This window comes from Leopardus geoffroyi, chromosome A2, assembly GCF_018350155.1.
Source record: "Leopardus geoffroyi isolate Oge1 chromosome A2, O.geoffroyi_Oge1_pat1.0, whole genome shotgun sequence".
Lineage (NCBI taxonomy): Eukaryota > Metazoa > Chordata > Mammalia > Carnivora > Felidae > Leopardus > Leopardus geoffroyi.
The window spans coordinates 12,802,699-12,825,508 of NC_059331.1; the positions used below are offsets into that span (position 1 = coordinate 12,802,699).

General features: G+C 57.7%; 1 protein-coding gene and 1 long non-coding RNA gene across 9 annotated transcripts in view; one reads left to right on the forward strand and one right to left on the reverse strand.

Moving 5' to 3' along the window:
• MYO9B (myosin IXB) overlaps positions 1-22,810 on the forward strand; it is a 91,205-nt gene that overhangs the window by 61,560 nt on the left and 6,835 nt on the right. For 3 of the 8 annotated variants that reach the window (XM_045492460.1, XM_045492464.1, XM_045492461.1), the window contains exons 12-31: positions 2,356-2,497; positions 2,800-3,004; positions 3,875-3,956; positions 6,520-6,633; positions 8,096-8,135; positions 9,233-9,355; positions 10,019-10,099; positions 11,270-11,380; positions 13,191-13,313; positions 14,402-14,551; positions 14,641-14,807; positions 15,518-16,432; positions 17,109-17,181; positions 17,376-17,500; positions 19,574-19,707; positions 19,939-20,129; positions 21,255-21,353; positions 21,465-21,638; positions 21,722-21,763; positions 21,953-22,064. In XM_045492460.1, coding sequence (XP_045348416.1) covers positions 2,356-2,497; positions 2,800-3,004; positions 3,875-3,956; positions 6,520-6,633; positions 8,096-8,135; positions 9,233-9,355; positions 10,019-10,099; positions 11,270-11,380; positions 13,191-13,313; positions 14,402-14,551; positions 14,641-14,807; positions 15,518-16,432; positions 17,109-17,181; positions 17,376-17,500; positions 19,574-19,707; positions 19,939-20,129; positions 21,255-21,353; positions 21,465-21,638; positions 21,722-21,763; positions 21,953-22,064 — 3,203 coding nt within the window. Of the gene's footprint in view, positions 1-2,355; positions 2,498-2,799; positions 3,005-3,874; positions 3,957-5,431; positions 5,447-6,519; positions 6,634-8,095; positions 8,136-9,232; positions 9,356-10,018; positions 10,100-11,269; positions 11,381-13,190; positions 13,314-14,401; positions 14,552-14,640; positions 14,808-15,517; positions 16,433-17,108; positions 17,182-17,375; positions 17,501-19,573; positions 19,708-19,938; positions 20,130-21,254; positions 21,354-21,464; positions 21,639-21,721; positions 21,764-21,952; positions 22,065-22,810 lie in introns of all 8 variants that reach the window. The other 5 variants (XM_045492462.1, XM_045492465.1, XM_045492466.1 and 2 more) reach the window with 5 other exon arrangements.
• On the reverse strand, positions 8,062-8,729 carry LOC123605495. The gene is made up of 2 exons (XR_006715781.1): positions 8,605-8,729; positions 8,062-8,205 (listed from the first exon to the last, which is right to left on the reverse strand). It is a non-coding gene; the product is annotated as an uncharacterized LOC123605495 (long non-coding RNA).

Sequence of the window (22,810 nt, forward strand, 5' to 3'; positions counted from 1 at the left end):
GGAATCCGGGGCCCAGATGCCGGATTTACCGCTAAGCCTGGCACCCCCTCGTCCACGGGACACAGTGAATGCTGGAAACTTTGTTTGTACAAAGTGCCTCCCGCTTGGTCACCTAGCTGGAGTCCCCAAAAGTCACTCCCCGAATTCGCTTCCTGCAGCTCCTGTAATGACCACAAAGTGCAGGCAGCTTGAAACAGCAGAAACATACTCTCTCCCAGTCCCGGAGGCCAGAAGTGCAAAATCAGCATCAGTGGGCCGAAATCAAGGTGGCGGCAGGGCTGTGCTCCTTCCAGACCTTCTAGGGGAGGATCCTTCCTCACCTCTCCCAGCTTCCGGGGGCCCCAGGCATTCCTTGGCTCGCGGCCACATCACCCCGATCTCTGCCTCTGCGGTCACGGCACCCTCTCATCTGTCTTTGTCTTGTCTCCTCTTCTTAGAAAGATTCCAGGGGCTCGGTGGAGCATCTGACTCTTGGTTTTGGGTTGTGAGTTTGAGCCCCGACTCTCTTACTCTGCACTCGACAGCGCAGGACCGGCTTGGGATTCTCTCTCCCTCTCTTTTCGCTCCTCCCCCACTTTTACTCTTTCTCTCCCAAAATAAATAAATAAACTATTTTTTTAATGTTTATTTTTGAGAGAGAGACAGATTGTAAGCAGATGAGGGGCAGAGAGAGAGAGGGACAGAGACACAGAACCCGAAGCAGGCTCCAGGCTCCAAGCTGTCAGCACAGAGCCCGACGCGGGGCTTGAACTCACGAACCGCCAGATGGTGACCTGAGCCAAAGTCAGAGGCTTAACCGACTGCGCCACCCAGATGCCCCATAAATAAACTTTTAAATAAATAGATATTGGGGCGCCTGGGTGGCGCAGTCGGTTAAGCGTCCGACTTCAGCCAGGTCACGATCTCGCGGTCCGTGAGTTCGAGCCCCGCGTCAGGCTCTGGGCTGATGGCTCAGAGCCTGGAGCCTGTTTCCGATTCTGTGTCTCCCTCTCTCTCTGCCCCTCCCCCGTTCATGCTCTGTCTCTCTCTGTCCCAAAAAAAATAAAAAAAAATAAATAAATAAATAAATAGATATTCCAATCCACCACCCTAAAGACCTCATCTGAATTACTAATTATATTCATAAAGACCCTGTTTCTGAATAAAGTCACTTTCCCAGGCTCCAAGGGTCAGGATGTGGACACATCTTTCTGTCACCAACTTCTTATCAACCACTTGCCTGCTTCTGAAGCCCCTGCGGGGCTGGGTTGAATCAGGCTCACCTCCTGCCTCAGACCACGTCCCCATCTGGGACAGGGGACAGACACCTCCATTCATAACTGGGGTCCAGGGAGAGAATGTTTAGATAAAAAAAAAGAGGCAGGGTGCTAGGAAGGGCTAAATCGTCACTCCCGGGAAACCCAGAGCTGCATCTGGATGTGAGGCAGGGCTGGGCTGAGCAGGGTCCGATCTGTCTTTGTTTAAATTCTTGCTGTTTTTGTTCATCGTCGATTTTTTTTTTTTTTTTTTTTTTTGCATTGATTTGGGATTTTCTAAAATAGCACAGGAAACCGGTATTTTTTTTTTTTTTTTTAATTTGTAATGTTTATTTCTGAGAGAGACAGAGTGTGAGCAGGGGAGGGGCAGAGAGAGAGAGAGAGAGGGAGACACAGAATCCCAAGCAGGCCCCAGGCTCCCAGCCGTCAGCGCAGAGCCCGACGCGGGGCTCGAACTCACGGACCGCGAGATCGTGACCTGAGCTGAAGTCGGACACTTAGCCGACTGAGCCACCCAGGCACCCCAAAACCGGTATTTTTGTTTTTTCACCTGGGTGAGCAGGTTCCTCACTCCATACCCTTTCACCGGCCCTGGAAACCGTGTGCTTCATAGCCGTAGACCCTCTCCCTCTGCCACCCCGCCCCCATTAAGTCGTGGAGTTCAGCATTGGGAGTCAGCCACGTTGCTTAGCCTGCGTTTGCGATGCAGCTGGGCAGCGGCAGGGTGGGTCAAAGCCAGCTGCAGCATTTCCTCCCTGGGGGGCAGAAATAGCCAGCTACAACAGGTCCCTCATTCTGCCCTCCCTGCCCCCTCCCTGCGGCACCCTCATCTCCCAGCCCCTCCCTATGACAGGGGAGCATGGGCAAGACCCCCTCCACAACACAGCATCCAGGTACAGACAGATCTGAGACCAGAAGTCCCATCCTGGGATTATGCCTGGGAGCCGCCCGCGGTGAGGCCCGCGTCCCAGTCTTGCCTGCGCCGAATGTTCCCGTGGGCCACCAGGGCCCTGGCCTCGCCCACAGAGGGCCCGTGAGAGATGCAGAGCCAGCGATCGCCGCTATTCCGGCAGCTAAAAGCTCCCAATCCTCCTCCCAGCTTTCCCCATGCCACGAGCCAGACGCTGCTGGCCAAGTTCAAGCAGCAGCATGAAGACAACAGGTACTTCCTTGGTACCCCCGTCATGGAGCCGGCGTTCATCATTCAGCACTTTGCGGGGAAAGTGAAATACCAGATCAAGGTACGCGTCTGTCCGTTGCCGTGACCACTCCGGTCCTTCTCTGCCGGGGAGGCAGGACAGGGACAGGGGGATGCCCTGGAGGCCCCTTACCTCCTGGTGTCTGCTCCGTCCATCCCCTTGATCAGATTGTGCGGAGCAAGGGTCCAGGACCCTCAGATGCAGCCCCAAATCCCTGGCTCTTACTGTCAAAGGCCCTGGGGACAGGACCCGCCTGTGTGTTGTGGAGATGGGCCCCGCCCCACCAGGCCCCCAGGACCTTGGCGGTCACAGGCGAGTGACCACCCACCTCCTTCCCCCACCAGGACTTCCGGGAAAAGAACATGGACTACATGCGGCCGGACATCGTGGCCCTCCTGCGGGGCAGCGACAGCTCCTACGTGCGGGAGCTCATCGGCATGGACCCCGTGGCCGTGTTCCGCTGGGCTGTGCTCCGGGCCGCCATCCGGGCCATGGCTGTGCTCCGGGAGGCCGGGCGCCTGCGGGCCGAGAGGGCGGAGAAGGCTGCAGGTAGGAGGGGCCCACGTGTCACCGTCCAGAGGGGGACCCTCAGTCCATTTTAAAATGTACAGTTGTGTGTCTTTTGGCACATTCACCGTGTCGTGTGGCCATCACCACCTCCGTGTTGCTCCAGAGCTCTGATCGTCCCAAACAGAAATTCCGCACCGGGGTGTGTAATTCATTCTCACCATCCTCTCAAGGCAGGAAGTCACGTTCCTGTTCTTCTGTAGGGACGACCCAAGGCCCAGACAGCTGAGTGGCCCCCCCAGGGAGCTCGGCCCCAGATCCCAGCCACGGGGTTCCATTTGACAAAGGGCCTTGATTAGAAGGAGGATCGAGAGGATCGAGCCTTTATGAGAAGTAGGAATAGGGGCCCCTGGGTGGCTCAGTGGCTCGAGCATCCGACTTCGGCTCAGGCCACGATCTCGCAGTCCGTGAGTTTGAGCCCCGCGTCGGGCTCGTTGCTGTCTATTCCCCTCCCTCCCTCCCCCTCTCTGGCTTGCACCCTCTCAAAAATAAGTAAAAAACATTTTTTTTAGAAAGGGACTAAATAGTGCTGTTTGGGGGAAATCAAACACTTCATAGTTCTCTGCTCTGCCCAAATTTGAGGGACTATTTTTGTTTTGGGGTTTTTTTTTTAAGATTTTATTTTTAAGTAATCACTACACCCAGCATGGGGCTCAAACTCCCAACCCCACGATCAAGATTGCACACCCGACTGACTGAGTCAGCCCGGCACCCGTGTTTTGGGGGGTTTTTTTGTTTGTTTGTTTGTTTTTTAATGAGTTCAGTCGGGATCAAAGCCTTTGTGAAAAAGACAAAGGCCTTCAAGTCCCCAGGCAACCCCCGCCTCCAACTCCCTCTGCTCTGTGTCCCCAGCAGGTCTGGGCAGCCCCGGCACCCACAGTCACCTGGGAGAGCAGCAGAGAGGACCCGGCACCCCGTCGGAAAAACTGTACCGGTGAGCGAGACCTTGATTTGTCCAAACCGAAGCTAGTATGCCATGGCAGTAATTGTTTCAAACAATGCCAGAAACCCTACACCCTGAACCCAGGTTGGGGTTGACCTGGATAAGGAACTCAACAGCCACGTGAATCAAAAAGGACCCAGAAACAAATGGCATCTGGTTGCCGCTTTTCTGCACACAGAAAGACAGGCCTCCATGCATCAGCTGCCTTCGGGAGATGTTGCACGGCTCACTTTACAAAGGATTCTTTTCACGGCTGGTCATGGCCATTGGCGGGTGGGGCCGGGAAGCTGCTGGTTGCACCGAGCAACAGGCTTGATTGAAGAGCACATCCTGCCCTAGGCTGGCCGGGGTGTCCTGAAAGAGATAGGCCGAGTTACTTCATGTGCCATCAGAAACACAGTATGCGTCATTGCACGCAAGAGGATGAGGGTATCTTGTGGCCACGGGCCTCCCACATACCCCAGTTTGTACTGAATGTAGAAGTGAGCAGCGAGTACTCTCAGGAAGGTGGGGTTACAAAAAAAAAAAAATAGGCCATACTGGACAGACATCCAAGGCAATGACAAAGCCAGGGGAGGGACACTTCTGGTGTCTTGAGAGAGCCAGGCAGGCTGCACTGAGAAGGGACCAGTCGAGCCAGACGAGGCAGGCAGGGTGTGCTGGCAGGTGCGGGCGGCACATGCAAAGGCCCTGCGGCAGCCGAGTTCCCAACCTCTTTCTCAACACTCACAAATACCCAAGGAGCAGGCCAGTAAATATTGAAACTTGAAAAGATCATTTTATGTTTGAGCCCTTCACAACAAAAACCTCTTCAAGAGATTCATAACAACGTACGCGTTGGAGGTGGAAGCAGCTACCAAGGCAAGTGACCCTAAGTCATTTGTCTGAAAGCACCGCGTGTCCTTTTCCTGATTTTACAAGGTACATTTTTAAATCCGCTTTTTCACCCAAAAGGGGGCAAGAGAAAAACGAACACCTGTCTTTATTGGCTTGTGTGTTTTCCCCCCACCACAAAGACCGAACGTGGCCCCTGACCCACATTCGCTGGAGTGACGCCAGTCTCCCCAGGGCCTGGCCCCTAGGCTGCGGGTCCCCACTCCAGGAACGCGTTTAGTTTACACAGATTCGATATTAACGCCTTTGAGGACACATCATTGCTTTCTATGAAAGCAAGAAGTAAGGAGAAGCAAGGGCCTTCGAACCCGAGACCGGGAAGGCACACAGAGGAGCCGCCGTCCCCAGGCGCTCAGCGTGGCGTCCAGGGCCAGGAGTGGGAATCCGCAGGCTAGGGGGTGCCAGGGCCTGCTGGGAGCACTCTAGCCAGATTTAGCGGGGTCGGGAAGCAGGGAGGGGAGCGCGGGTTGAAGCCATAGGCCTTGTCCAGAGCTCTGGGCGCTGCGCTGACCGCTCGGGGGTGGAGGCGAAATGTGACCCCTCTGTTGTCTTTGCTCTGTGCCTCCCTGGAGGGCGAGGGAGCAGAGGTAAGTGTGGCTGTCCAGGCCCTAGGCATGGTGCATGGAACACAGACAGGGGACTGCCGATCGGGGTCTTTCCAGGCCAACTGCCCAGAGCTTAAACATGTATTTGAAATAACTGGAATGAGGCATTTTTAGAAAGAAACAAAACAAAACCAGAACCTCCCGACTCCTCCCGCGGTCACTGGCACCTCGTTCCCAGAAACCCCATGAGGACATTTGTCATCTAGACATCCTTCATGAATCCTCACTTTCAGAGCATCTGATTTTCATCTCTGATCCATTCTTGTTCCTCACGCGTTGGTGCCAAAGTGTGGGCCCGGAACCTACGCCCCGCCCTGAACCCCCAGGAATTGAACAAAAGGAAGTGAATGAGATTGACTTCTTTGGGGCAAAGATCTCCTTCAACTAGGGTTTCCCACCCTCACCACCGGCCCGGGCCACTCTCTGTGGTGGGACCGTCCCTTGTACTGGAGGGGGTCGAGCAGCATCCTGGCCAGATGCCAGGAGCACCCCCCCCCGCCCCAAGTCATGACAACCATAAATGTCAAGTATTTGTGTCTCCAAAACATAAATGCCTTGCCCGGAGGGTAGCATCTCAAGCCGCTGGTGGAGAACCACCGTGCGAATCCTGGTCCGCCCCTCCTGAGGCCTTTCTCGAAGCCGACACGGAGGTTGACGTGTGGCCACAGAATCATCAAGAAAAACCGAGGGGCCGCCTCCCACCTGCACCCTCTGGTCCTTTCTTTTCAGTAGCCCCTGATGCCTTGTCACAGATTCCAGAAGCCTGTTCTACGTGAGGCCTTTTTCGGTGATCTGAGCCGCCAGGTTGCAAAACCCATTCTGCCTGGAGCGACGCTGGCCCTCCCAGAGAAGGGGGAGCCACTCTTGGCCAAACCCCGCCCCCCCTCCCCAGTGCAGGATGGAGAGACCGTGGCACACACGCTCGCCAGCTGCATGTTTCGGCTCCAGTGGCCTGGGGAGGGTCCCGACCGTGCTGGGGACCCCGAGGTGGCGGGCCTGCTGCTCTAACTCGGTCTTCTCCCTGTCACTGCGCCCCTCCCCCTCCCCACTCTCAGCGATTTGCATGACCAAATCATCAAGACCATCAAAGGATTGCCCTGGCAGGGTGAGGACCCCCGTAGGCTTCTCCAGTCCCTCAGTCGGCTCCAGAAACCCCGCACCTTCATCCTGTGAGTCCCCCCCAAGGCTGCGGCGCCTCCCTCCCTGTCCCCCTGACCCCGCAACAAGTGCAACGGCCGCCCCCCCTCGCTCCCAGGACCCCCGGCCCGCGGGCTGCCCGTAATGCTGAGTCGGCCGCTGCCAGTGTGACGTCTCGTGGCTCCGTTTGTACACCAGCCTTTGCTCAGTGGCGCTCGTAACACGCCTGCCCCAGCGTCTGCCCTGTGCCCCTAGCCCTTGCCAGCTCCCGGTGCAGCTTTGCAGGAACGCCCCTCCCACAAAGCATCTCTTGTTCTGCCCCCCGGCGTGCAGAGAGCAGGCCTCGTCTTTCCCTACCTCTTGCCACCGTGCGCTCGTAAAAAAGCTGTCAGAAGCCGAGCCTCCGTGGCCCTGCTCTGTGTGGACAGCAGTGCAACGTGGTAGGAAGGGCCCAGAAGCCACACAAACTAGGTTTGGACGCGGTCTCGCTCTGGCTAACCCGCCATGTGGCCTGAGTGCTCTGAGCTCTCGGCCCCTGTGTCCAAAGCAAGGGTCACGACTCTCAGAGCACCTGGCGGGCGGCCGCCTCGGTTGGTGGGACGCCCGCGGCCGCTCCGGGCCCTAGCCGGCGGAGAGCAGAGCTTGTGCCCGCAAGGGCACCGGTTTTCAAATCCGTTTTCATTCCTGGGGATCGAGGTGGCACCTGACGCGCAGCGAAGCTCACAGCCAAGCGTCTTGCTGTTCTGTGGGGCACCCTCTCCTCGGCTGCTTTCCAAAGCGAGCCGCCCCGCAAGTTACAAAAAACTTTTCTTTCGCCTGCAAGGTTTCCGTAAAGTGTCTGAGAATGAGGGGCCTACCGTACCCCTTCCCTTGCCCCCAAAGATTGGCTTTTGTTTTTTTCCTTCCCACCATTGTGAGCCTGAAAAGTACTCCTACCCAAACCCCATTGCATTTCTTTGCAGGGCAGACACCCCCCGCTCCACTTGCCAGGGGGTCCCAAAGAGGCTCTGTGGGCCTACTTGGCATTTCCCAATGTGTAGCGAATAAAGCCAGGATGCCCGGCCGGCGTCAGAACCGCGCGGGGTCCCCCAAAGCTCCGTTTGGGGCATTTTTTGAGATCTGTAGCTGGCCCCGTACAGATGCACGTTCTGCCCTACCGATCACCAGCGGCCCCTCTTGCCCCCCAGACATCCGAGTGGCCCCAGGCTAGGCGCCCCTGCCACTTCGGGGGCCGCCGCTGGCCCGGTAAAGTTCACGTCCAGCTACAGAAGCACCCCACACGTGCGCAGGGAGGGCCCGCCGGGGCAGGGCTTCGGTGGCGCGGCGGGGCGGGGGGGGGGGGGGGGCGCCTCGTTGCACTTGTGCCTCCCGACTATGCTTTCTCTGCTCTCACTCCGCTCCCTCTAACCCGCAAGGCGTGGCTTGCTGAACTAACCCGAACCTATGGACACCGTGTTCCCTCTGTTCACAAAACCATTTTTAATATTTTGACAGGAAAAGTAAAGGTATCAAACAAAAGCAGCTCATTCCAAAGGTAAACGTTCGCGACACCGTCCGAGGCCACCTCCTTGCTTTTTGCCTGTCTTGAGAGCGCCTGGCTCAACCTGCCTTCCGGAAAATGGGAGGGGGAGAGGGGGAGGAGGCACTTTTAACTTCTCCAGCTTTGCAGTCCCTTCCTCTTCCCACCATCACCCCCTGCCCCCCGCTCCCCTCCAAAAATAAGTGCTCGCGTGGAAATGATCTGGAGCTGTCTTTGGGTTTCCCGGAAGCAGGGCGCGTGATGGGGATAGGATATTTGCAGAAGCGTGTGGAGGGGAGAAGCAGGCTGGCGCGGGGGAACTGAGCGAGGAGGTGGGCTCGGCCTCATCCCACAGGAGCCTTGGGGTGTGAACAGCACCACAGAGCTTTTCCTGCCCAGAGGCAATGGGACCCTTCTGTCCTACCCCCACTTTGGGGGTCTTTAGCTACCAGCCACCTCCGGAGGGCGGGACAGGGTGCAGCACCTTCCTGGCCTGTCTGGGAGAGGATGCCCTTCAGCCAGGGAAGCCCCACCAGGAAGGGGGCAACCGTGCGTTGCCAGCAGCCAAGACCCCAGTAGCCGGCCTTGGCCGAAGTGCACCCAGCCTCTGTCTAGTCTCCACACACGCTGTGCGGACGGATCAGGAAGTCTGCAAAAGTGAGAAAAACCCCTCAGTGCATCCAGCAGATGGGACGGTGCTATTCCTCTTGTCAGCTGCTACTAAGTGTTGGCACACATGGTGGGGGGACCAGACCAGCCGGATAAGCTCATGCGAAAGTGCAGGAGACTTGGCGGTCCTGGAGCTCGACAGGAGGGAGGTGACACGCTGGAGCCCTTGGCTTCTGGGCACTCGGGCTGCCAAAGAGGCTGTAATCAGTCCTTCCAGAGCTGGCACCATGTGCAGGGTAAAGCCCAGGTTCAGCCCCGGGGCGGTCCCCGCCTCCCGCCAGGCCCACCATCCCCTACCCTCCAGCAGCCCTGTCCCAAGACTGATCCCAAGAACTGCCCCCCCCCACCCGGAACACAGTCCTGGCTCTGGGGCATCTACGATGCCTCCCAGTGCCCACTGGGACCCCAGGAGGGCAGGCCAGACCCCCATGTGTCTGTCCTAGAACCTGCTGGACTCCAAGTCGCTGAAGCTCATCATCAGCATGACGCTGCACGATCGCACCACCAAGTCCCTGCTGCACCTACACAAGAAAAAGAAACCGCCGAGCATCAGCGCCCAGTTCCAGGTGGGCAGCCTAGAGAGGCCAGAGGTGACGCTAGACTCAACCCGATGCGCTCGTGACTTGGCCACGACAGACCCAACAAATTATTACCCTAGGGCTTCCTGGCCTCAGCATTGTTTGACTTTTGGGGCTGGATCATTCTCCACGGTGGGGGTCATCCTGTGCACTCTGGGATGCACAGTAGCATCTTCCAGTTGTGGCAACCAAAAACGTTCCCAGTCATGGCCATGTGCTCTGGAGGTGAGGCAGAATCACCCCTGTTTTGAACCATTGAGTTAAAATAACGGACTAACGTGTTATGATGTTACATCATGTTTCCCTTTTCTCCTTGGCTGCCAGGAAGCTCAGAGGCATTTTTTTTTTTTTTAAGGGGGCTCAATGGCTGCCACTAACCCTCACCATTAGCTTTTTTGTCCCTTTCCTCTTTTTCAATCTGAGTCTTTTGTGCCCACCTTGGCCTTTTTGGCAAATTACCTCACCTGGAAGCTCCTGAAAATCCTTGTTGTAAATAGCAGGCGAAAGACCAAAGTCACTGTATCTGTGTTTCTTTCTGAAGCAGTCTAGCATTTTAAATGCCCAGAAGTTTGGTCCCACTCCCCCTAACACTCCTGGGGGCGGGGCGGGGGGGGGCGGTCCTAGCTCAAGACCTTCTCCCTCTTTCCCCAGACGTCCCTTAACAAGCTCCTGGAGACACTGGGGAAGGCGGAGCCCTTCTTTATCCGCTGCATCCGCTCTAATGCCGAGAAGGTGAGTAGCTCCAGTGTCTTGGGGAAGTGAAGGCCAAGGTCTGGTGGCTCAGCGGGGGGTATTCCTGTGTTGCCGTGGCCTCTTGGGAGCCATGAAAAGCCTCAAGGAACCAAGTGTTCAGCCAGGTTCCAGGAACGGTAAACAGCCTGCCGAAGGCAGCCAGGTGGCCAACCCAAAGCAGCGACATCGTCTGGAACATGGAGGGGCCCCAGAGGTTTGCTCAAGAAGGGACAGGTCAAGCGTGTCAGTACATCCCCGGATCAGCCAGTGCAGAAAATGTAGCAGAAGGGAGAGGGTGAGATCACACGGCAGAAGCATAGAGGCTGCTGTTCATTTGATCTGAAAGCTTCTGGTAGACTCAGTGGAGCACCATTGGGGGCCCTAGTAGTGGGCTCAGCCCTCACTCCCAGGCTTCCTTTGCCCCAGGGGTCCACTGGCCATTCTGCCCCCTTGGGAGCTTGGCTGGGGGCTGTTCAGGATCTGGACCTACCCCCTTTGTCTCTACTCTTCCCATTTCCCTGGCTCTCCCCTGCTCCTGGGACCGTCCTCTTCTGTGCCTTTACCTGGCTGCTCCCCGCCCTCCTCCTCCTGCCTATTCCCTCCTCAGGACCTGGCCCAGGGCCCCCTCTCCTGTTGGACACTTCCCAGGGGGGCCCAGGCAGTGTCTGCCCCATTCACATATGCGCCTGGCTCCCACCTCCAGACCTTATTCCCCTCTTGGCCAAATCCTTAGTGTTTACCCCAGGGCCTGGCACAGAGTACGAGCTCAGCACAGGTTTTGATCGGAGTCCTTAAGAAATAACTCTTCGCAGCAAATTATCCTAAATTGAGCAGTGAGAAATGGCATCTGTCTCCCAGACACCAGGGAATAGAGCAGCTCAGATGCCAGATTTTCCAGAAGAGATGAATACCTTAAGCACCAGTGCTGAGCAGCCCCAGCTTTTTATTCCAAAAAGAATGTCTGGAACAAGGAAAGAAGGGTCCTCCAGGTGCCCGCGGCTGCCGTGCTGGGGACGTTCTGACCAGCCGGGGGGGCCCGTGTGGGCTCCCGGACCAGGCTCATGTCCAGAATCCTACAGGATCTCGTGCCTACAGATCCCCATCCCCGGCTGCCGACGCTTGATTGTCCCACAGCTGGCACCTGTCCTGATGGCTCATATCCCGTTTCAGAAAGAGCTGTGTTTCGACGACGAGCTGGTGCTGCAGCAGCTACGCTACACGGGCATGCTGGAGACAGTGCGGATCCGGAGGTCAGGCTACAGTGCCAAGTACACGTTCCAGGTAAGCCACACACTCGTGGCCGTCGTGACAGGGCAGAGGGCTGGCCACCGCCCTCTTTGAGAGAGAGCGCTTCTCTGGAACATGAGCCCAGGGGGTTACTCTGTGCCAGGGCTTCTCCGCTCCGGCCCTGTTGGCATTTATACCAGTCATTTCAGAGGTCGGGGTGGGGAGAGGGAGCAAGTTTTCTTGGAAGAGGTGGCTGGGCCCAGGCCAAGCCTGGAAGGATACAGAGTTGTAAAGCCAAGCCGGGAAGAGGGAATTCCAGGAGCAGATCCCTGCACAGCTCTGCCCTCTGTTGAGCATCTTTGGCGACAGACGCTTTTATACCCATCTCTTTTATTCTGCCAAACCAACAGCAGGCGGTCCTGGCTTCTGTTTTGCCAATGCAGAAACTGAGCCCCAGGAGGTGATGACTTCATAGATGGCTCCCTGGGCTTTTTAGAAACACAAAAGGATCAGAGGTGCCTGGGTGGCTCAGTCAGTTAGACATCCGGCTTCAGCTCTGCTCATGATCTCATGGTTCATGAGTGCAAGCCCCACATCAGGTTGTGTGCTCACAGTATGGAGCCTGCTTGGGATTCTCTCTCCTCCTCTCTCTCTGCCCCTTGCCTGCTCCTCTCTCTCTCTGTCTCTCTCTCTCTCTCTCTCAAAAGAAGAGAAAAGAAAAGAAAAACACAAAAGGATCAGAGGTGCCTGGGTGGCTCAGTCAGTTAGACATCCGACTTCAGCTCTGGTCACGATCTCATGGTTTGAGTTCAAGCCCCACATCAGGCTCCACGCTAATGGTGCAGAGCCTGCTTGGGATTCTCTCCCTCTCTGCCACTTCGCCACGTGTGTTTGTGCACGTGCACACGCTCTCTGTCTCTCTCTCTCTCTCAAGATAAATAAACTTAAAAAAAAGGAGAAAGAACAAGAAGAAAAAAAACCCACAAGGGATCATTACTAACCTCAAGTTGGCAAAGACCAAATTGCTAAAGCAGTTTCTCATCTGCAGTACCATTGACACTGAGGGCCACCAGGTCATTCGCTGCAGGGGCTGCCCTGTGCATTATGGGATGTTGCGCAGCATCCCTGGGTCTCCACCCACTCGATGTCAGTAACACCCACCGCTCCCAAGTTGGGAGAACCCTGGATGTCTCCCGACATCGCCACATGTCCCCGGTGATAAGCTGGCCTAGGCTGAGAACCCCTGGCTCGTGCCCTGAACTGGCACCACCTGTATGAGCACTGACGTGAGCCCCGGGCCTGAAGCCAGTGGCAGCTGGTCCCCAATCCAGCTGTCCCCATATGGCCTCGGGGACATGGCTCCATCATGGCCTGCCTCCTTTTTCTCATCCGCAGAATGGAAATAGCATCTCTCTGACCCTGTATAAGTAGAAAAAGGAAAATCCCAGAAGCGGGAGGAAATGCTAGTGTATTTCACTAATGCTTGGTTCCTAAAAATTTGACCTAATTGTTTACTTAAAAGCTCTGTATCTCCAGCTATGACTCAGCCCTCCAACGAGCCATAGACCGTGAGCCCCCCCAAAGGCAGCCCTGTCTCCTGGCCACGCCCCCAACTATGCCAGCCCCCAGTAGGCCCTGGAGAGCCACTCAGCAAGTGGCTGAAAGACCCTGGTGCTCTGTGCGTGTGGCAGTCTTTCCTAAGCTTTAGGCTGCTGCAGAGAGTCCGAGATTTTAGCTTGGTCAGTGCCATTCAGGTCAAACCAGGTCCCGGCTTCGGAAATTTGGGAGTCGCTGGAGCATCATATCCTTGCTGGTGGCGGGAGCACTCAGCAGAGATTCTCTTTTCTTGGCCCCAATCCCCCAGGATTTCACAGAGCAGTTCCAGGTGCTGCTGCCCAAGAACGCCCAGCCCTGCCGGGAGGTCATCTCTGCCCTGCTGGAAAAGATGGACATAGACAAGAGGAGCTACCAGATCGGGAAGACCAAGGTCAGGACTCCGGCCCCTCGGGGGGCTTCCAGCGTCCACAGGGTCCTCCCACGGCCTGAAAGACAAGGAACTCTGCTGCGGAAGTGTCTTTTTTGGGGCCCAGCGCCTATTTCTTCCCAGAAGGCAAAGGGTGCCTCTAAGGGGCGGGGCCCAGACATCACTCATAGCCTAGGGTTACTGCAGGGGACTCAGGGGCCAGTTGGTACCTCTTAATGTCTGGCAGAAGGTCTCATTCCCTTGTGCTCCTTCCAGACGCCGTCTCCCACCTCTAGGTACATGCTGGTTGCTTCTTAATGTTGTGTGGCACCAGCCACTGTCCCCGTCCAACAGCGGTAAGGTCAGCTCCCGTTAGGGCTTCATCTGATGTGAAAAGTCCCCGCACAGTTCCCCAGCAAGCCCGTCCTAGAGTTACCACGTGACCCAGCAATTCCGTCCACACGTATGGACCCAACAGACCTGGAAAGAAAGCGTCCCAGCAAATCCTCATACACGCGTGTTCATAGGGGCACGAGTCACAATAGCCGGAAGGTAGAAAGAAGCCATCCGTTCATCAGCTGATGAACGGATTCAAAACACGCGGGCCATCCATACAATGCAATGTGGTACGGCTCTGATCCAGGTTATGATACGGATGAGCCTTGACAACATTGTGAGCGAGAGAAGAAGCCAGACACAAAAGCCTGCAGTGTGTGATCCCACGTATATGAAACATCCAGAACAGGCAAATCCAGAGAAAGCAGATTAGTGGTGGCCAGGGGCTGGGGGAGAGGGCCAGGGGGATGACCGCTAATGGGTATGGGCCTCTCCTGGGGGTGGTGGAAATGTTCTGGAGCCAGACAGTAACGATGTTTGCACCATTGTCACGAACGTACCAAATGCCATTGAACTGTTTGCACTGAAATGGTTAGTTTCACGTTACGTGAATTGTCTCACCGTATTAAAAAGCTCCCCTTGGTCGGGTCGGTCAGCACGCCAGCTTGGTCTCACGCCCTTCCGGGGTGGGCTGTGCAGAGACCTCCCGGGCACGGGGATTCTGGGGGCTGTGCTGACCCCTCCTGTGCCCACCCACCCCCGCCCCCGCCCGCCAGGTTTTCCTGAAGGAGACCGAGCGGCAAGCCCTGCAGGAGACGCTGCACCGGGAGGTCGTGCGGAAGATCCTGCTCCTCCAGAGCTGGTTCCGGATGGTGCTGGAACGCCGCCACTTCCTGCAGATGAGGCAGGCGGCCGTCGCCATCCAGGTACCGGGCGGCCCCCTGCAGGGCTGGGGGTGGGGGCAGCCGGGGGGGGTCCCACGTGCCGGGTCCCTGAATGCCCGCTCCGCCCCCAGGCCTGCTGGCGGTCCTACCGTGTCCGCCGGACGCTGGAGAGGACGCAGGCCGCTGTGTACCTCCAGGCTGCGTGGAGGGGCTACCGGCAACGGGTGGCCTACCGGCACCAGAGACAGAGTATCGTCCGCCTGCAGAGCCTCTGCCGGGGTCACCTGCAGCGCAAGAGGTGAGCAGAGCCAGGCCCCCCTTCGCCCCCCAGCTCCCCCCAGCCCCGAACGTTCCACCTGCCCGAGAGTTGCCTGAGATGGCTTCTGGCCAGCAGAGCCATCAGGACGTGATTCTAGGCGCAGGGAAGCCGGGAGGGGCTGGCAGGAGTCTAGCCGTCTGGGCACGCGCGGCCCCAGAGAGAGAGATGCTCCAGGGCTGGTGGGCAGCACCTGTAGATGAAGACAGAGGTCACTGTTGGCCAGGCTGGCTCTCCACCGGAGACCAACCCCCCCCCCCCCCTTCGCTGCACCTGCCCGCCCTGGGCCCCTTCATGAAACACTTGGCTTCAGAGGTGGAGGGTTCAGGTTGTTAGGACCAGCCCATAGCCGGTTCCCCTTGCCCCATTCTTCTACGTGAATCTCAGGCGTCCACCCAGCCAGGGACCCCAAAGGAACTCAGGGATTTCTTAACAGATCCTTCCCACGGTAGGGAGACCCAGGGCAGAGGTGGCCATGACAAGAAGGGGCCACCGCCTGTATCCCCCGTTCGTAGCTGAGGAGTTTCCACATTTCCAGAAGCCTCTCCGAGGGCCAGGGTTACCCCATTTAACAGAGGCAGAGCCTGGCCCCTAGCCCACGGGTGGCACAGGGGCCCCTGATGCCCTGCGTGGGTTCTGGAGGTGGCATGCATGTTTGTTCCTGAAATTTCCCCCTTAACGCCTCACACCAGCTTCAGGCAGATGGTCGCAGAGAAGCAGAAGGCTGAAGAGAAGGAGAGGGAGGCCCAGCAAGCCCTGAGGGAAGAAACAGCGGAGGGAGGGCCAGGCCAGGTGGCCGAGCAGGAGCAGATGCCCAGGCAGGGCCCGGAACCATCGGAGGACAGGGAGCCTTCGGCAGTGGAGCCCGAGGTGTGGCCGAGCGATGAGCCCCTGGCAGAGAGCTCCCCACCGGAGGAGGTCCCCAGCCTGGAGAAACCTCCCGCACCCCAGAAGAACACGGCTGAAAGTCACGAGAAGGTGCCCAGCAGCCGAGAGAAGCGCGAGTCACGGCGGCAGAGAGGGCTGGAGCACGTGAAGCTCCAGAACAAACACATCCAGTCCTGCAAGGAAGAGATTGCTCTCAGAGAGCCTTCTGGAAGGGCCATCCTCGAGCAAGAAGAGAGCCTCCCAGAAGACAGAAAGGAGAGCAGAGAAGACGAAACCCTTTCAGACTTGGGGACGGAGGCAGAGAACGCTTTTAAGCAGCAGCCGGAAGAGCCACTGCAGGCTGTGCCAGCCGGCCAGCTGCCCGGAGAAACCCCGAAGGTGCCCCAGGGTGGGGACCCAACGCCTGGCCACGTGGAACGGCCAACCAGCCTAGCCTTGGACAATAGGGTCAGCGAGCCCACCCCCAGCACCAGCCCTGAGACTCCCAAGGACAAGAGCAAGCTGGGTGGTGACCTGAGGGCACAGGACAGGCCCGAGAGCCCCGGAGGCTCCACCCAGATCCAGCGGTACCGGGACCCGGACTCTGAGCGGCTGGCCAGCGCCGTGGAGCTCTGGCGGGGCAAGAAGCTGATGGCTGCCAGTTCCAGCAACATGCTGAGCCAGTCCCTGGACCTCAGCGAGCGGTACCGGGCTATGGAGGCCACTCTCACACCCACAGAGTAAGCCCCGGGCCCTCCTTTGTCTGAACACCCGAGGTGCCAGGCTGGGTTGGGCGGGCAGGGTGGAGGGACACACAGATTCCTGGCCGCAGGACCAGGGCAGTGCCGCACGTCCCAAAAACATGTGAGCGGCCCTGAGTGTGGGAGCCCTGAGGACGGAGGGAGAAGGGGCAGAGGAAGGTGGAGGGGAGGCATCTGGCAGGAGCCGCTGAGCCTGGGGCCAGCTGGGACCCTGAGGCCCCCGCCACAGCGAGCTGTGTTCAGCTGGCTTCGTGGGAAGCAGCATCTCGGGGCAACACCCCACTCCCCGGCCTGCCTGGGTTTCTGTTTCCTCGGCAGAGATTAGGGGTGATCGCACTCACCCAGGAATTGAAGAGGGGCCCAACTCTTGACCCTTAGTTAGCTGCATACCGATGACTCCCGAGTCACCAGCCCGACCTCCCAGAGACCTGCTTGGCCAGAGGGCAAAAGGGCCGGAGGAGGATGTGGGCTGTTAGGTCGGGCTTTCTGGGCCTCGCACACTGACACCTGTGTCGGGCTCCTTGTCTGGGCTGGGCCATCCGGCACACTGGGGAGCACCCAGCGGCATCCCTGGTCCCCTCCCACCCAAGTCGGGACCACCAAAACTGTCCAACTCGCTCTTGTAAATAAAAGCCACATTTCTGTGATCTCACAGGGAGAGGCGCATTTCCTTATCCACGAGCGACGTCTCCAAGCTCCTCCTGTCCCCGTCCCACACCAAGACTCAGGTAAAGCTTCAGGCTGCGGCTGCCACCTCTCAGGGGCCAAACCCGCTTCTGCCCGGGGCGCCCTGGCCCTGCCCGAAGGGCAACGTAAAAGAGAAGGGAAGTCGGTGGATGGAATGCACGGGGAGCGGAGCACCCCCGCTTTCCCTCCAGCAGGTCCTGCCTGCCTTTGCTCACCCAGCGCTGTTCTCTGGCAGCCTTCTACAGAAACGGTGGACGGGGAGGCCGGCACCAAGAAGCTGGCCGTCCAGAAGAAGAAGTCGGGCGACGCTTCTGCCGGCACAGATTCCGGGCTCTCCCCAGGCTCCCAGGCAGACTCTAAGTAAGTGTGGGGTCTGGAGGTGGCTCAAGTCACCAGGGGATGCCCAGGGTCCCTGCCACGGCCTCCCATCTCAGAGCAGTCTGGTCTCCTGAACTGACGGCAGTTAGGATGCATGGTGGGGCAGGTGTTCGCTCAGCCTGGGATGAGAGATCCCTCACAGAGCCCAGGTCACGCCCTCCTCATGTGCCAGCGTGGCCACTCACCAGCCTGATGACTCCCACTAAAGTCTGGGGCCAGTCTGGGTCCCCTCCTCTGGGTCCACAGAGAGACGGTTTCTGTTTGACTTGTTATGGTATCCAAATCCAGCCCCCTCTACCTTAAAAACCCCTCCTGGGTCCTGGGAAGAAACTGGGCCAAGGCTCTGTCCCCAGAAAGCTCCACAGAAGTGCTCCAGATGGTTCCATCACAGAGCAGAGAGGATGGAGGATGGGCCATGGGACGGGGGGGCGGGGGGGCTTTGATCCTAACGCAGAGACGGGAGGCGGAGGAAGGGGCGGCACAGGCTTGGAGAGGCAGGCAGAACGAAGCCCCACAAACCAGGGGGGCTTCCAACAACTGGAATTCACTTCTCACAGTCCTGGCGGCCACGAGTCCGAGATCAGGGTGTCCGCAGGGCGGCTCCCTCGGACGGCCCTGGGGAAGGGCCCTTCCTCGCCTCTTCCGGTTCCTGGGGGCTCCGGGTGTCCTTGGCTTGTGGCTGCATCAGCCCATCTCCGCCCCCGTCTTCTCTCTCTGACATTCTTCTCTCCTCTGTGTTTTCTCTTTCTCTGTCTCTTATGAGGATACTTGTCACTGGATTTAAGGCCCAGCTGGGTATTCCGGATGGTCTCAGCTCCAAGTGCTTCATTTAGCGTCTGCTCTAACAAAACTACCACAGACTAAGTGGCTTGAACTACATGTGTTTCTTACGGTTCTGGGGGCTGGGAGTTCAAGACCAAGGTACCAGGAGATGCAGTATGTGGTGGGGGCCACTTCCTGGTTCACAGATGGCATCTTCTCACTGGGGCCTCATGTGGCAGGAAGGGCAAGGGAACTCCCTGGGGCCCTTTTTGTAAGGGTGTTAGTCCCATCTATAGGGACTCTACCCCCGTGATCTAATCAGCCCCCTGATACCATCACACTGGGGATTAGACTTCAGCATACGAATTTGGGGCGACAAAGACATTCAGATCGTGGCACATAGAACTTAGTCACATCTGCAGAGACTTCTTTTTTTGAGATCTACAGAGACAGTACAAGTGGGGGTGGGGGGGGAGAGAATCCCAAGCGGGCCCCTTGCTGCCAGCGTGGAGCCTGACGCGGGGCTCACATTCAAGAAACCACGAGGTCTTTGGGGCGCCTGGGTGGCTCAGTAGGTCGAGCAGCCGACTCCGGCTCAGGTGATGATCTCGCCATCTGTGAGTTCGAGCCCCGTGTTGGGCTCTGTGCTGACAGTTTAGAGCCTGGAGTCTGCTTCAGATTCTGTGTCTCCCCTTCTCTCTGCCCCTCCCCTGCTTGTGCTCTGTCTCTCTCTGTCTTTCAAAAATGAATAAACATAAAAATAAAAATTAAAAAAAAGAAAGAAAGAAACCACGAGGTCATGACCTGAGCCAAAACCAAGAGTGAGACACTTAACCGACTGAGCCACCGGCGCCCCTGCAAAGACCCTTTTCCCAAATAAAGTCACACGCCCAGGTCCTGAGCGTTATTTAGCTCATGGACACATCTTTTGGGGGGCACACCATTCAGTGTATGATTTGGAATGTATTTGATTTTTTCCCCCTGAAACTTGGGCCTGTAAAAACACATTAAGGGGGCAGAGGGTAAGTTCTATTTTTTTTTTTTTTTTTTTTTTTTTTTTTTTTAATGAGAATGGGGTCATGCTGTGGTGGCTTCCCTGCATCTTGCTTTTTCACCTGACCCCCCCCCTTGTCAGTTCACACAAACCAATCTCATTTTTAGTAGCATCTCATTGCGCTGACAACCAAGAAAAGCGTTATTTTTTCTCTTTATAAGTAAGAGGACCTTTCCTTCGGCCTTGCTTCCATGGTCATTTCCAGAGGCTTAAATGAAACCCCTTACTTTCCCCTACAGATCCACTTTTAAAAGACTTTTCTTGCACAAGAACAAGGATAAAAAAGCCAGCCTGGAGGGTGTGGAGGAAACTGAGAACACAGTGCCAGGGCACACGGTGCTGGAAGCTGCTGCCACCAAGAAGAATCTAGAAGGTTGGTTGCTGGCAGCCTCAGGGATGGATGGTGGAGCCGCCAGGGTCCCTGGGGACGTGTGCTACCTCCAGGTGGGGCCTTGGGCACAGGGCTTCAGGGCTGGTCCCAGCCCCACCAGGGCACTTTCTGGCTGCAGACCCCGGTTCGCGGCAGGGCAGGGTCCTGGTTCTCTGTGTGTGTGACCCTGCCTCCCCCAGCACCCACCTCACCAGCTGCTCCTTCTCCCTCCAGCCTCCTCCAGCCACCAGCACCGCCACGCAGCCGGGGAGAAGCACGCCAAGGAGCCAGGAGGCAAAGGGAAGAAGAACCGAAACCTCAAGATCGGCAGAATCACGGTGTCAGAGAAGTGGCGGGAGTCGGTGTTCCGCCAGATCACCAACGCCAACGAGCTCAAGTACCTGGATGAGTTCCTGCTCAACAAGGTGGGTCACCCAGGGGCACGTACAGGGTCGGGGGGGGACACACAGTGTCAGAGCTGGGCCTCCCCAGAAGGGTTTCCACCACCCGGCCGTTTTCCGAGCCGCCACACCACAGCCCTTCGTGCGCCGGGAACAGAAAATCCAGGTGCACAGTTCCGGCACAGAAAGTTCCAGAAACCAGATGAGAACCCCTCCCTGGGCTCACGTGAGAACACCTGCAGCCGGTGTTCCCGTTGCTCACCACAGATGTTTACATCTCGTGTAAAAACTCAGTGGGTCTTGAGGTGCTGGCTCAGGCGGTAGAGCATGTGACTCTTGATCTCAGGGTCGTGGGTTCAAGCCCCACGTTGGGCATGGAGCCTACTTTAAAAAAAAAAAAAAAAAGGTCAGCGGGTCTTAATACAGGGACTGCACAGAAAATGTAGAACCGGGGCACCGGGGTGGCTCAGTCGGTTGGGCACCCAACTTCGGCTCAGGTCATGATCTCACAGTCTGTAAGCTCGAGCCCCGCATCAGGCTCTGTGCTGACCGCTCAGAGCCCGGAGCCCGCTTCGGATTCCGTGTCTCCCTCTCTCTCCAACCCTCCCCCGCTTATGCCCTGTCTCTCTCCCAAAAAGAAACATTAGAAATTTAAAAGGAAAAAAAAAATACACTTTTAACGAAACATGTTGGGTCTCAGGGCAGGTGCTGATTGAGTGCTTAGTGTATACAATGGAGCTGAATTAGTAACCACGGCATGGATCCGGGGCGTGGCTCGGTCTTAAGTGCCTGTGAGGGCTGGCAGGAAGGGCCCCAGCTAGACCAGTGGTTTTCAACCAGAGATGGTCCTGCCCCAGGGGACACTCTGGGACATCTGCAGACATTTTTGACTGCCGTGACTGGGGAGTGCTACTGGCATCTGGGGCGTGGGGGCCAGGGGTGCTGGTCAACAGCCCCCAGTGTGATCCAGCCCCAAATGTTGGGTGGTGTAAACCCAAACTAAGGGGACTGGAAAGACCGGGATTAGCCAGAGGGCCTGAATTTTTTCCCAGAGGAGCCAGGGAAGGACTTGGGACAGAGCGGAACAGCCACCAATCAGATGCAAAACCTGAGGTCACTCAAGGTCAGCGCACCTCTTTCTTCCTGCAGATAAACGACCTGCGCTCCCAGAAGACCCCCATTGAGAGTTTATTCATCGAAGCCACCGAGAAGTTCAGGAGCAACCTCAAAACCATGTACTCTGTCCCCGTACGTGCAGCCCCCAGCCCTGGCGAGGGCCCCTGTGGGGATCCCCATGGCCTCTCCCGGGCGCCTCCCCCTTCTGTCTTTACCCCCCGGGTCACGCCTGCATCCCTGCAGAATGGGAAGATCCACGTCGGCTACAAGGACCTGATGGAGAACTACCAGATTGTCGTGAACAACCTGGCGGCCGAGAGGGGGGAGAAGGACACCAACTTGGTCCTCAACCTTTTCCAGTCGCTGCTCGACGAGTTCACCCGCGGACACACCAAGAATGACTTCGAGGCGCCCAAGGTTGGTGGCGCGGCTTCGGGGACGGGGGCAGGCGGGGGTGCTCCCAGGGCCCACACAGACTTCGCCTCTGTGCCCCCTCACAGCCGAGCAAAGCCCAGAAGAAGAAGCGGAAGCAGGACCGCGCTGTGAGTATTTGCACGCGTGCGAGAGAGTGTGTGTGTGAGCGTGTTTTCCCGCCCAGCCCTAGGGAACCCGGCCGTGAATGGGAACCTCAGCCCCAATATGCCACGGGCCGCGTGCATGCCGGGCGGCCCCGTGGTGAGACCGTGGAGGGTCTGCCCTCGCCGCTCAGCGCCCTCCTCCACCGCCCCCAGGTCCAGCAACACAATGGGCACGTATTCGCCAGCTACCAGGTGAGCATCCCTCAGTCGTGTGAGCAGTGTCTCTCCTACATCTGGCTCATGGACAAGGCCCTGCTCTGCAGCGGTGAGTGCCCCAACCCCCCCCCCGCATCCCCTAACGCTGTCACCACTCCCCCTGACCCTTCACTTTGTCTCCCCCCCCACCCTCCACCACACCTCCGGACCCTCCCACTGCAGCCCCTGACCCTTCCCCATGCCCAAGAACCCTCCACAACATCTTTGGCTCACCTGCTGCACCCCCTGACCCTCACCTTGCCCTGGGACCCTCCTACCAAGCCCCCTGATCCCCCACCATGTCCCCAACCCCTCACTGTGCACCAGGGCCTTCACTCGAGCCACAGGGTGGATCTTTCTGGAACACTGCCCTCGCCACACCTCGCGCACTCAGACCTCCCACTATCACCCTGGGGCAGATCCCGATTCTCAGCCAGCCCTGAGGCCCCCAGCCACCTCTGCAGCCTGCCCTCCACCTCGGCAGGTTACCCCACGTCCTTCCTCCAAGCCCGTCAACACACTGCCCCTGCTGCCTGAACTCCAGCGCCTCTCTCGACCCCCCGAGTCCCTCCCTCATGTGCCAGGCGAGGTCAGTCAGTCCCACAGGAACCCTGAGAAACATACAGCCCAGGATGACCCAGCTGGCAGGAGGCCGGGGCCGGGTCAGTCGGTCTCTGGCAGTTATATTTTCCTGCAGGGATCAGCTTTCTCTCCCTGGGCCTCTCTCTCTTCTGCCCGGGGTCTCCTGTCTCCTCAGTCCCTGTGTAAAGAGCGATCTATCCCCTCATGTACATCACAAATACCCAGGCAGTGCTT